The 13,947-nt window shown below is 42.9% G+C and overlaps 1 protein-coding gene across 2 annotated transcripts in view; it reads left to right on the top strand.

Moving 5' to 3' along the window:
* The window catches only part of FRAS1 (Fraser extracellular matrix complex subunit 1), a 414,631-nt gene that overhangs the window by 373,375 nt on the left and 27,309 nt on the right, over positions 1 to 13,947 (top strand). For both annotated transcript variants that reach the window (XM_034671646.1, XM_002912484.4), the window contains 6 exons: positions 1,661 to 1,861; positions 3,432 to 3,619; positions 4,809 to 5,084; positions 7,470 to 7,702; positions 10,166 to 10,326; positions 12,303 to 12,517. In XM_034671646.1, coding sequence (XP_034527537.1) covers positions 1,661 to 1,861; positions 3,432 to 3,619; positions 4,809 to 5,084; positions 7,470 to 7,702; positions 10,166 to 10,326; positions 12,303 to 12,517 — 1,274 coding nt within the window. The remainder of the gene's footprint in view (positions 1 to 1,660; positions 1,862 to 3,431; positions 3,620 to 4,808; positions 5,085 to 7,469; positions 7,703 to 10,165; positions 10,327 to 12,302; positions 12,518 to 13,947) is intronic.

Below are 13,947 nucleotides of genomic sequence, written 5' to 3'. Positions count from 1 at the left end.
ACAGAGAATAAAACCTAGGAAAGTCACTGCACTTCAGGAGCCAGATTGGAAATACAATCAGAATCAGTTGAATCCAATGAACTAATTTAAACACTGCCACCTTCCCAGAAAAGTCTAATTTCTCAGTTTTCTTCTAATTGACTTGGCCTATTAACCTCCCAAATCTTAAATTCTTTAGTCAGGTGTCAGCAAAGGATGACCCAGGCACTAGGGAAAACAAAACCAAATGTGTTTCAAATTGGGACATACTTCTTTTATTCAAATAGATATTTTAATGAGTGAATGGATAATATTACAAATAGTAATCGCTGTTTTTATGTTACTGTAGACCGAGAACCACGCTAAGCGTATTATATTATCTTATTTCATTTAATCCTGACACTAACCCCTTGAGGTAGGTGTTATAATCCCCATATTATCGGTGAAGAATTGAGCCTCAGCAAATTTATATAATTTATGTTGTTACATAGCTGTAAGCAGCAAAACTGGTTTTAACCCTTATTTTATCAGATTCTAGAATCTATGTGAGAGTTACTGAGACTCTTGGAGTTTCTGACATAAAATCAGGGCCTAAGTTGGACATTGGGTAAAATAAGAAAAGCCAGTCTTGAAGCTGAATCAGTCCTTTCCCCAAGGACTCAAAAGGTTCAGATCCTAAACTGTACCTCTCCTGGTCACACAGAAACCCAATGATTGAGTTTCAGAGAGGTAATAAGTGGCTCTCCAAAGTTCCAAAGAGCATTCATTAAAAACTACAAAGTCCAAGGAAGCTTATCTTCTACAATTAGGAAGAATTTATTTTCTGAGAGAGAAAGAGGGAAATGAACAGAGACTCTAGAAATTTCCACAAAATATCATAGTATATTAGAAATGGTATGAAATTTGTAATCGCTCTCAATTTTCCCATTTTTTTTCTCACTCTATCCACCACTACCACCTCACCTTTCCCTATGAGAATATAATGGAGAAGAAGGCACAATTTGAAATTTTTGTAAAAACCAACATATTAATCACTTCATAGCAAAGTGAATAGTACCTCAAACCAGATTGTGTTAGGAAGTCTTTTGTTCTTCATTAAAACTACTCATTTTTAACTAAATAACCTGTGAGAAGTTAGGAAAATATAAGGACGGGAGACATGAGGGCTCTGGGAAGAAGGACCCAGAAGATCAGAGACGGGAGATGGACTTGGAAAGTTTAGGTAGTATATAAATGAGATAAATTATAAAGCTCAGAAATTCATATCTCATAAATGAAAAAGAGTTGATTCATGCAATCGGTCAATAAGTATTTATCAAGGGCTTACTCTGTCTCAGTCCCTTGATAAAGTGTGTGAATTTAAAACCATTTTGTGAGCTGTAATGCCCAGATGGAAATGTGGACATCATGCATTTCAAAATGCTTAAGAATATTTCCCCTACTATTGTTTTTAATAAGAAACCTGTGAGAAACAACTCCCGAACGATCATAAATAAGTGCCTTTTCCAAAGCTTCGCTGAGGGGTAAAAACAGATTGATTTTTATGACTGCGAGCCATTTTACCTTTGTATTGCTTACTAATGTGGAAAAGTCCCTCTTGTCTTTATAAGGTGTTTTCCGGGGAGTGGGAATCTTTGTGTTTTTCTAACTCACCCTTGTTTTTCTAATCCTGTTTCCTTAGCCCCTACCATTGAGTTTGAAGAAGCTGCATACCAAGTCCGGGAACCCTCGGGGCCAGACGCTGTAGCCCTCCTGAACATCAAGGTGATCCGCCGGGGGGATCAGAACAGGACGTCCAAGATTCGCTGCAGCACGCGGGATGGGTCTGCCCAGTCCGGGGTGGATTACTACCCAAAGAGCAGAGTCTTGAAGTTCAGTCCCGGTAATTGAACGCTAATCCCAATCTGTGGGTTTTGCTTAATAGGCAAATATCTTGTATTTGAAGAAAGGAATGAGCAGAAAAATAAAAGAGGAAAACAGTAGTACTTACTAAGCATGAAGTACTTACTAAGCACACATTTGATACTATAGGAATCTTTAAAATTTTTAATTAGTAAAAATAGCATTGAGAAGGAACAAAAGTAGGTCCCTTACTGCAGAACATCCTTGGCATTGGGCTCCTTTAAAAGGATTTTTGGTTGTTGTTAGCCTGTGCTTCAGTTGAGCCATAGATGCATTTGATTTTAAAAGAATAAACATTGACTACCACCGTTCAATAAAATATGGGTACAAATCACTGTCCTGGGCCCTTCAAGGATTACCAAAATCCAGAAGGCACAGTCTCTGTGTTCCCGTGGTTTAACATCTGCTAGGAGACAAGATACCCTGTTATGAGGTTTCCAAAAAAGGTTTTTTCTAGAGGGAACTGTGGAGATGAGTCAGGGAAGAAGGAAAGGTGGGACTCAGGTCACAGCTTTCTGTTTAACTATCTTATATGGTAATTTGATGGGAGAAATGAGACAGAGAAGGACTTGAATTATATGCTAGATTTTTTCACAGAACTTTCTGGAGCATTATAAGGTAAAAAGACTGGTGTAAATCCTGGCACCATTTGTGACATAGCCAGAAGTGGGCAACAGTGGTAGAAGGCCTTTCCAGAGACATCTTGGCAAGTAGGGGGAGGAAGTGACTCCCTCAGAAATGAGAGGGGAGGGATCTCTGATGTCTCTCATTACACTGGAGTTTTAAAGGGCTTTTGGCTCCATCCCATGTGCATCTGGTTAGTGTTTGCTGGAAGGGTAGATGCCCTTTCTCCACCTCCACGCAAGGACTGTTCTTCCATGTGTCTTTACTTTTTCCTTTTCTGCGTAAGGATCTGGAAAAAAGATGGGTCTTGGAAGTAAACCAGCCCAGGTGTTTGTAGGAGAGGAAGAAGGGAACCTTAACTATCACCAGGGATATTTGTACCCCCAGAGAATTATTTTTCAGAAAAGGAAGGCTGTTCCTAAGGCTCTAATCCTCTTCCTTCCAGGCTGCCAAACCCTCACCCTATTGTCTTTGCAGGGATGGCTTGGTAGGAAGCCTTTGAGATCCTGGTTCTCAGGGCAGCTCTGAGTGGTGTCTGTGTGTGCAGGCACTCACGGCCATGCAGGAGCTCATGCCTAAGTGTAAGGGAAAGAAAAATTAAGCAAAAAAACTCATAACCAGGGTGGAGTATATTTTGGATCATAGATTTTTATTACTACCAGCTAGTGTCAGGCAGGGGCCATTAATCCTCATATGGTGTTGAATAGTAAATCTGCAAAACTGAGCCACAGGTGGAATTTGGTCTATGAAATAGGTTTCTCACTGGAGACAGGACTAAAGTGATTAGCAGCCACTGTATTTATAGAAAACCTCTAAAAGAAAAGGGCATATTTTAACATGAAATCTCAGCAGTGCCAACCCGCACTGTCTGACGCAGGTCACCTAATGAGAACCTTTGCTCTCTTTTTGTTCTGTCCTTGTTGAAGGTGTGGATCATATCTTTTTTAAAGTCGAGATCCTATCCAATGAAGACCGGGAATGGCATGAATCTTTCTCCCTAGTCCTTGGCCCAGATGACCCAGTGGAAGCAGTTCTTGGTGATGTGACCACTGCCACAGTGACGATTCTAGACCAGGAGGCAGCAGGCAGTCTCATATTGCCAGCACCGCCCATCGTGAGTTGCTTGACCCAAAGGGAGCTCTGCTCTTCTGTCCTAGTGACTAGTAGATGGTAACTGGAGAGAAGTAGACCTTCTGGTGCTGTACTTCTTCATTCTTCTAACACAGTGGTTCTCAACCAGGAGCCACCGTGTCCTTTCCTTCCCGAATCCCCTCCCCGTGCCACCACCTCCAGGGGACATTGGCAGTGTCTAGTGACATTTTTGGTTGTCACAACTGTCACAGCAGGTGCTCTTAGCATCTAGTGAGTAGAGGGCAGGAACGCTGCTGAACGTCCTGCAATGCTCAGGACAGCCCCAACAACAAAGAATTATTTGGCACAAATGTCAGTAGTGCTGAGGATTAGAAACCCTCTTCTACTTAAGAGTAAGACCAACCCACGTTGATACCTTAGTCTGATAAACATGGGAAGTATAATACAATTGATCTTCTCATTTCTTTAGTAGGACCTAGAAGAAGGGGAAAAAAAAAAGTAATGCTACCCCATATCTATTACCCTCCGTTTTTGCCACATGCATTGAACTAAGTATTTGCAGAAGTGTAGTAACCAGTTTCCCAATTTGGGGATATATAGAATGAATGCCCTGACTTTACAATTAGGAGGAAAATGCCTGGAGGTTGCCAAGGGAAATTTAACCCATAATAATGAAGCAGTCAGAATAAGTCTTCTAACCTCCCCTGGCTAGTCTCATATAGTAGAAGGGTCATTCCAAAATGTGTCTCTTATTCGACTATGGAAGAAATACGCTACCTTTATTTACTTTTGTTTTGCCAAATATCTGTTGCATACCATTAATAATTTAATGCAACTTTATTTATTTTATTTTTTCTTAATGCAACTTTAAACTAGTAACTGTTGTTCATGATATAGCTTTGGTTAAATGTGCATAAAAATAGAAGTATTATTTACATGAGTGCTAGAGCTCTGATTTAGGAATAAGATTGACAAGACACTAAAGCTTTCAGCTCAGGCAGACGGAGGGTCTCCTTCACCACTAAAGATCTGTAGTATCTTTTAGGGATGCCTCACAAAGCACTATGAAAACTTCCGTTATATATTTTTTCATTATATTTTAAAGAATCCCTCACAGTTAAAGGATCTTGTGGATCTCTAGGGAGGGGAGCCTTAGTTCTCTGAGCCTCCCAGCACCCAGCCCAGGCTGAAGCTTTGTTGCTCCTTTGCAGGTTGTCACACTTGCTGACTATGACCACGTAGAAGAAGTTACCAAGGAAGGAGTCAAGAAATCCCCCTCCCCAGGCTACCCACTGGTTTGCGTTACCCCCTGTGACTCCCATTTCCCCAAGTACGCCATCATGAAGGAGCGTTGCAGCGAGGCTGGCATCAATCAAACATCTGTGCAGTTCAGCTGGGAGGTGGCCACCCCCACTGATGGCAATGGGGCCCGGTCGCCCTTTGAGACCATCACTGACAACACGCCATTCACCAGCGTCAACCACATGGTAGGTCTAGGGGTCTGGGCCTGGTTGGTTAGGGAGAAAACTGGTGCTTCTCTTTGTCACTCCAACTCTGTCAAATTCCTTAAGGCTCTTGCGTGGCATTTGAAATAAAATAAACAAATAAACAATATATACGCAGGTATTTTTATTCTTATATATAAGGTAATACAGTGTTGTAGAAAGAGATCCAAGCTAGTAATCAGACAACCTGCGTGGCATTTGAAATAAAATAAACAAATAAACAATATATACACAGGTATTTTTATTCTTATATATAAGGTAATACAGTGTTGTAGAAAGAGATCCAAGCTAGTAATCAGACAACCTGTGTACTCATCTTGATTCTGCCTACTTTTAACTATGTGACGTTAAGAGGTTAGGAGAGCTGAGTCTCTGTTTCCTGATCTGCAAAATAATACCTTTTCTACTTAGCTACTTCAGAAAATCATTGACAATCAGATATAAAACTGATCTGTAAATGGTAAAGTAAGTCAAAGATTCCACGTAGGTACAATTAATGATTACTTTTTTTCACATCTCTTCAATCATTCAATACGTAGTAGGATATAAACCCCTTAAGGACATGGACCACATTGTATAGCCTAACGTGCCAGCACATTGAGGGCACATAGTAGGGATGGTGCAGTGATTAAACAAAGGATAGAATGTTTCTCTAGTGATCGGCGTTTTACAGAATTGCAGGAGGACATGAGAAGTTCACTGTGCAGTTGCTGTCCTCAAAGAGTTCAGACACCAGACCAACACCTCTGCCACCATCACAGAGCAGTGAATAGTGAGCGTTTTCCCAACCTTAAGAAACAGGGCACTGTGGTGACGCTCAGCACACCAGGGACATCATTCTCCTCAGGGAGAGAGCTGGAAGCAGTGGACTCAGCTCAGCATCTGGCACATAGTAAGCCCTCGGCAGTTTTTTATTACAATTGGTGCATTTAATAGTTTCTGACATCAGAGATTTCTTTCAGACTGAATTTCTCTAGAGTTTTTCCTATTCAATCTCAGTTTGTTCTCACTTTAATAAGTGCTTCCCGTAGATGGGATCATGGTGGAGGGCAGGCACAGCTGGATGGGAGGGCTGTGGGTAAAGCAAAGTCACTCATAACCATTGTTTTTTGCACAGCTTATTCAGAAAAGCCAAAAGATCAATTCTTTTGCAACATGACCTAGTTCAAATTTAAACTAGCTGATAAAATTTAAAAAACTTAAATGATAAGACTTAACAGCTTATTGTTTCCTAAGTATCTAATTCTCTTTTCAAAAAACCATGAAGGCAGTTCAGTCTGATTTGGGCCAAATAGACATTTTTAACGGGCACCAAGTTGGTGTTTCAGTTTCTCTCCTTGCCGTGACGTGGTGACTAACACTTTTATCCCAGTTTCCTTTGCTCTATCTTTGTTTCTTCAATTATTTATTTAATACCATTGTATTGTGTGCATCTTTATAAGATGCCTCAAATCCCTTCTGAACTAAGTCCATGTGTAAATAAATAAATAAAGCGTTGGCAGCTAATTAAAAAAATTTTAATGGAAAAATCCTCTTTAATTTTTCATAGACTTCAGTGAAAATTGTTTTCATGGGTAGAATTTATAAGTTTGTATGATTGCTTTGTGGGAGGTCTGTGGCTCACAGAACTACTAATTAATTTTTCTTCTTATGTACTTCCCTATGTGTATGCACACATTATCTGAAGAGTTGTGGTGACCCATGTTGCCTCTGCATAGTTTGAGTGAAGCATTCTTATGGCTTCTGTATGTCTGAGAACATGAAAGCATCTGTTGAAAGACCTTGAAAAGCCAGTAGGTGTCAGAGGCCAAGTTCTCAACTTCAACTCTTCATGTTATTACAAACTTTACAGTGTGTGTGGTCATTAGGTGGGGGCTGGAGGGAGGGACTAGCCGTAGGAAAGAAAGAAAAATAACTCCTGGGAAGAAAGCATCTCTCTTCTGTATCCTGACACTATACCCTCAGCAAAAGTGACTTGGAGGCCAACCAGTCTTAAGGGAAGGGCTGGAAACCAGTTGAGTGGTCCTGATGCTGACCCTAATCTATAAAGAGAACAGTACTATAACTGGTAACCGGCCATCTCCAGGCTCTTGCTGCAGTCTGTCTACTTGTTCATTGTCTGACATGCTGCCTTAGGCTGTACATACTCACTGCTCTGTCCCTGGCTCCTGGGAGAAAGTCATTAGTTTTGTGGTGAATGCATGAATAGATAGGTGAGTAGATAGATGGATGGACAGAGAGATGATGGATGGTCTGCACAAATAACCCTGTACCAGAAGCTGGTCGTGTCATATCATCCGGAAGATACGGTGTAAGGAGCTGTTTAAGGAGTATACACATGTCTGAAGTACTATTTTTTCCCGGTAGGTCCTGGATAGCATTTACTTCAGCCGGAGGTTCCACGTGCGTTGTGTGGCAAAGGCCGTAGACAAGGTGGGCCATGTGGGGACCCCCTTAAGGAGCAACATTGTTACCATTGGAACAGACAGTGCTATCTGCCACACCCCAGTGGTAGCCGGGACAGCCAGAGGCTTCCAGGCTCAGTCCTTCATCGCCACCTTGAAATACCTGGATGTCAAGCACAAGGAGCATCCAAACAGGTCAGGCAGGTGGTGCCATCCACAATGAGGGGGCTCTGCTTTGTGTGTTTTCTGGGTGAGACAGATCAATGAGTGATGCTTCTGCAAGATAAGAATAGTGGTGATAAATGCTTCAGAAAAAATTTAAATTCTTCAAAGGCCTCCTTAAATCCGGCCCCTGTCTTCTTAGCCTCATGTCCCTTGCCTCTCATTTTCACCTGCCCGTCTACCCACACAGAATCAAACTGAAATCAAATCCCCAGAGCTTCCAACTCTTCTATGTTGCATGCCTCTGCCATGCTGCCCCTCCTGACCACAATACTCCCGGCCCCCTTCCACTTACTGTAGTTAAATCCTATTGCCCTACTGTACCTACCTCATGACATCCCTTCTAGGAACTTCCCCATCATCTTTCCCAATTTAATTTGGAAGCTCCTCCTTCTGGCTCTCCTGGCACCCATGTATGCCTCCTTTAGAGCATTATCCCCATTCATTCTCTCTGTCCCCATAGTAGAGGATGTGAGGGTGATCTGGCTGCAACATCTGTCACCCCATTGATCGCCAGGGTTGATTCGGCTGATCTGGCTGGCCAGGCGGGTGTCCCCTTCCTCCCTCACCACTCGAGGTGCCTCCCTCCCAAAGCTGCGCGCTTGGTCGAAGAGGATGACCTTCCCCGATAGAGGAGGAGCATTCTTTGGTCCAGGGTGTACGAGTAGCTGTGCTCCCTGCTATAACCTGCAAACAAGCTCTCAAGGTCCCACAGTAGATGGTGAGGGCAGGGACCATGGTGATGATGATGATGATGATGATGATGATGATGATGATGATGATGATGATTTTTGGATCCCCTGTGGTTGGGATGGTACTTCTTGGCACCTAAGAGACACTTGCTAAATATCTAGTGAACAGAGTAATAATACCATTTAAACTGAAAGTCACTGGACAGATGTGCTTTTATTTTTTCCGTGCTCCCATGATTTTGATGGAAGATAGATGCTTTCATATTTGCCAAGCAAAAAAGAATTCATGTGTATTATACATATTCATTAAACCATTTGGTAATTGTACGTGTGCCTTTATGAGCAACTGAGTTCAGAGAAAGGGGTTCATTTGCATGGAGGAAAAAAACAGATTTAAGTATAGAGCCAAGAATATTCAAATTCTTTTTTCTAACAGAATGAGATTTACTTTTGTTAGAAAGCAGTAACAGAAGCGCCCAGGGCGCTCCTGACCGCTTCCTAGCAAAAGAGACATCCTGTTCCTATTCCAAGGTTCTGATTCCTCTTAAAAATGTCCCTTGGGCTTTTGTTCCAAGAGACAAGCTGTAAAAACTCAAAGGCACCCTCAATCAACATGCTGAAAATTTAGACTTGTACAATGAAAATAATGCAGTCCATAAGTACATTCTGTGTAATCGCAGTCTTAACAAATATTTATTAAGCTCCTGTTTTATTTAGAATTTTATACTACATGCTCTGGAGAAAAAAAAGAAGTGAAGGCAGTGATCCTTGTCATCATTGTGGGGACGCAAGATAAACAGAGTCTGAAAGCATACAAGAAATAGCAGCCGATATGAATAAGTTACAGATGTCCCAGTGCCAAGGCACCTAAGCTGAGAAATGTAGATGAGGGGAGAGCACACTGCAAATGGGGGCCAGTGAGGGCCTCCCACATTGCTGGAAATTGAAGGGGGAGAGGTGGGAGAAGTCTCAGTTAGGAGGAGACAGTAGGGGTAGTGGGATATGACTATTTTTTATGGTGTTATCAGTATTCTATTTTTTATTTTTGTTTATTTGTTTTTTAAAGATTTTATTTATTTATTTGACAGAGAGAGACACAACGAGAAAGGGAACATGAGCAGCGGGAGTGGGAGAGGGAGAAGCAGGCTTCCCACTGAGTAGGGAGCCTGAGTCCCAGGACCCTGGGATCACGCCCTGAGCCAAAGGCAGACGCTTAACGACTGCACCACCCAGGAGCCCCCGGATATGACTATTTCTAAGATATTGTCTTGGGTAGGAATATTGACCTTGGAGTTTAAAGAGCTCAGTGATGTCATTTGGCACAAATACTTTAAAAAATATGAGCGTCGGCCCTACCCAACCTCCCCCAGACACTCCCTGTGACAGAGAAGGGGAACCGCACCTCTATCAGTGACTTTGCTGTAGCTCACAAGAAAACAAAGCTTCCATTAAAGCAAAAGAAAGCCTTAAAGTAATTTGTGGTTGTGATGTTATCTTTTCTTGTACGGAAGAAACAAATGTGATTCTTGATAGCTATCAGTTCTGAGCTGGAGGATCTCTTGGCGGGAGGGGTGGGGGATAACCCCACGTGTACATCATACCCTTGTGTTCTTACACGGGCAGCTTCAGGACAAAGAACGGTGAATTCTCTGGTGAAGGCCTAGTAAGTTACGAGGAAGAAATGTACCAGGTTAGCTGTTTCTAGCGTGCACCTAAACACTCTCTCTGCCCATTTTCGCCTCAGAATCCACATTTCCGTGCAGATCCCACACCAGGACGGAATGCTGCCCCTCATCTCCACCATGCCGCTGCACAACCTGCATTTTCTGTTGTCCGAGTCCATCTACAGACACCAGCACGTCTGCTCCAATCTTGTCACCACCCGCGACCTGAGAGGCATCTCAGGTGAGGGATGACTTCCGTGCTGACTTTCCCGTTCCAGCCCAGCGCCGTGGCCCTGAGGGACACAGGGAAGTGAACTCTGCTTTCCTGTATCCCGGTCCTCAAAATCTGAGTGATGAGTAGAGTTCCTTCCTTAGCAGACAACCAGACATAGGCAGCTTAGATGGTGAAGTGAATAGGGACAAACAAGGGCTTTGGAATCAAAACGACTCAGGTTCAAATCCCTTTTGCACTCTCTACACAACTGAACAGAGATAGCTAGGCTTCCCCAAACCACTGTTTTCTTATCTATGACATGAAGATAATAACTGATATCCATCAGGGTGAGGATTTAATTTGCGGACATTTTTAAAGCACCTGCCATGGTAGCTATTGCTTCTTGCCCTCCCCCGCAGTGAGCATGTTTGGGTCTGTGCCTTCAAATCCCCTTACTGCAGCCTCTTTCGAAAGCTTAAGTGCAGATGTCGCGTGTTGTAGGATGGGTTCTCGGGGAGCGGGAGCTGAGATGGAGTGGGGGGTGCAAGGTGTTTATTGGGGATCAGCATCCGCCAAAGGGAAGGAGAGGAAGCAGAATTGGGCAGAGGGGAAGGTCGGACTACAGTCTGGCACCAACCTGTAAAAGCCTCCACTGACTCTTGAGGGAGCTCTGGAGAGAGCCCGTCTGTTCCACTCACCCTACTTCCAGTCCCAACTGTTAGGCCTTTCTGTCGCACCTCACTCAGTCACCGGAGGCCAGGGCCCCAGCAAGGGCAGCCCGAGGAGCCAACAAGCCCCGCGGACATAGGCCCGAAGTTGCTGACAGCCGCGGAGGCGCGCCCCTGAGCTAGCCATAGCAGACATTTTACTCTACAAAGACTCCTGTCCGTTTCCATTTACCTTAGCAAGTGCACATTAAATGTGTGTTCCCTCCCTTGACAACTGATGAATCATTTACCGGTGTTTTGGAAGATAGAAAAGCATTCATATGCTCTTGCATATTCATTAAGCATCACTTTAGGTAGTGATGGTCTTTATACAGTGGAGATTAGTTGAGTGTAAATTATTTGCAAGTCACCGAGCTACACATGAAAGTATAATGGGTCCACATCTGCAGCCACTGAAAGAAACATACTCTGGTTATAGGCTGAAATTTTGTATGTCTTCCTACTTAAACACAATTAAATTCAAGACATGTTAACTGAGATCGTAGTCCTCTTGGGGGCAGAGGACCGGGTGCTGGTGTCAAACATTGTAAGAAATGCATCAACTCTTTCAGAATACTATCGTTGCTTTTAGTAGTATAAAGAATTTTAATCCTGATATTCTAAAATTGTATCTGTATTTAGCTCTCTGCTGCATTAAGGTCTTCCTTAATTTAGAACAGTTCAGTTGCTTGGCAGCATTTGATCCAATAATTTTTGCCCGTAGCAGGGAGGTTTAGTCAAGCATCATTAGTGAGCTATTTACTCATTAACACAAAATTAAGATTTTTTTTTTCCAAGAGTTCAGAAACCATAGGAGGGGAGGAGGAAGTCAGATGTTTGTTTGTTGGCTTTACATAAAAGCTATCTAAAAAAAAATCAGCTTAAAAAATAGCAATTCATCAACAAATTATCCATATAGTAAATCTGTGTCTTCAAGGATTGACTGCAAAGCTTCAGTATGTTTTCTTTTCCAAGACACATGGGGCCACTGAGCTCTGACTCTGTTTATAGTACCATTTGCTCACCTTTTTTTCTGGGGTTCCCACAGTCTCTTAGAGGAGTCTGTGACCTCAGTCACTCAATTTAACCTGTGGCAACAGGAAGTCTTGCTCCCCTCGCCTTCTCACCCAGTGTATTTTGGGAGCCCTGGGTTGCTTCCTAACAGAGTCTCAGATGGAGAGTAGGCTATCTCAGTCTCACAAGGACACATCCCTTCTCCCCACTCAGCTCCTGAGCAGCCAGTGAGGGCCATGCCCAAGACCGAGTCACTCTTCCTTATTCCTCCCTCCTGCACAGAGGCAGGGTTCCTGGACGACAGGGTCTACGACAGCACAGCCCTGGGGCCTGGTTACGACCGCCCCTTCCAATTTGACCCCAGTGTCCGGGAGCCCAAGACCATCCAGCTCTACAAACACCTGAACTTGAAGAGCTGCGTCTGGACCTTTGATGCCTATTACGACATGACCGAGTTGATCGATGTCTGCGGGGGGTCTGTCACTGCCGACTTCCAGGTGGGTGCTCCAGGGGCTTATTGGAAGGTGCACGCACCTGAGTGTGCTTCTGTTAGCACCTTGCATCCAGCAGCCCCAAGAACTGGAATAACCAAGGGAGTCTTCTTTAGAAGTCCCTTAGCAGCATGGTGGTTAGAGGGAGCCCCCCAAAGTCCACTAAGTCAATTAATTGGAAAGTTAATGTGGAAAATGTTAAAATGAATGTGGAAAAAAGTTACTGTCTGGCACAGCCATTTACATAAGAATCTAATATTTACTTCTCTAGATATATGTGTTTTTTCCCTCTAGGTGTATTTTGGAAAGCCAAAAGGGTTTACATTTGATGGTAAGGTTCTTACAAAGTAGATGGATTCTCTTCCGCACTTGGGGAAATAAGTCAAAATGAGGTGCACCCTTTCAGAAGACAAGTAGAGCACTCTCTTTTTAAGCATTATGGGGAGAGAATTGCTTAAAACACCTTGATTTCCATACCTAGTCCAAACCTGTGCCAAACTGACAACCCTTGCAAAAATGGACACTTTTTAGACTTATTTATTTAAGAGAAAGAGATGGAGCACAAGTGAGGGGGAGGGGCAGAGAAAGAGGGAGAAGCAGACTCCCTGCTGAGCTGGGAGTTCTATGTGAGGCCCATCTCAGGACCCTGAGATCATGGCCCGAGCTCGATGCAGACACTTAACAGACTGAGCCACCCAGGCGCCCCGATACTTTCTCAATAGTTATTAATCATTAGTGACAAAAAAAAATTTTAGTAAGAAGCCATTGTCCTAGGAGGGCAGTTATATCAAAGGGACTGGGCTACTACATCCTCATGGGAAAATTCAATCTGAAGCAGATTCTACCCAATTATGAGTGATTATCTCAATGAACCAAAAATGACGTTTGTTCTTCATTTCAGATCAACTTTAACCACACTGAAAGAGGGACTTCTGGAGGCACTTAGAGTGATTATTTTGGGAACATGTCTTTGATTAAAATTTGTTTTGTTTCTTTTTTTTTAATAATTTTTTATTATATTATTATATTATATTATTCACCATACAGTACATCCCTGGTTTTTGATGTAAAGTTCGATGATTCATTAGTTGCGTATAACACCCAGTGCACCATGCAATACGTGCCCTCCTTACTAACCATCACCAGCCTATCCCATTCCCCCACCCCCCTCCCCTCTGAAGCCCTCAGTTTGTTTCCCAGAGTCCATAGTCTGTCATGGTTCATTCCCCCTTCTGTTTATCCCCCCTTTCTTCTTCCCTTTCATCTCCTACCGATCTTCCTACTTCTAATGTTCCATAAATGAGTGAAACCATATGATAGTTTATTTCACTTAGCATAATCTCCTCCAGTCCTGTCCATGTTGCTGCAAATGTTGAGAAATCGTTCTTTTTGATGGCTGAGTAACATTCCAATGTATATATGGACCACATCTTCTT

The sequence above is a fragment of the Ailuropoda melanoleuca genome, chromosome 11 (assembly GCF_002007445.2).
Source record: "Ailuropoda melanoleuca isolate Jingjing chromosome 11, ASM200744v2, whole genome shotgun sequence".
In the NCBI taxonomy this organism is placed as follows: domain Eukaryota; kingdom Metazoa; phylum Chordata; class Mammalia; order Carnivora; family Ursidae; genus Ailuropoda; species Ailuropoda melanoleuca.
Note: the sequence above shows the minus strand (reverse complement) of the source record. Positions and strands in the feature narration are given on the sequence as shown.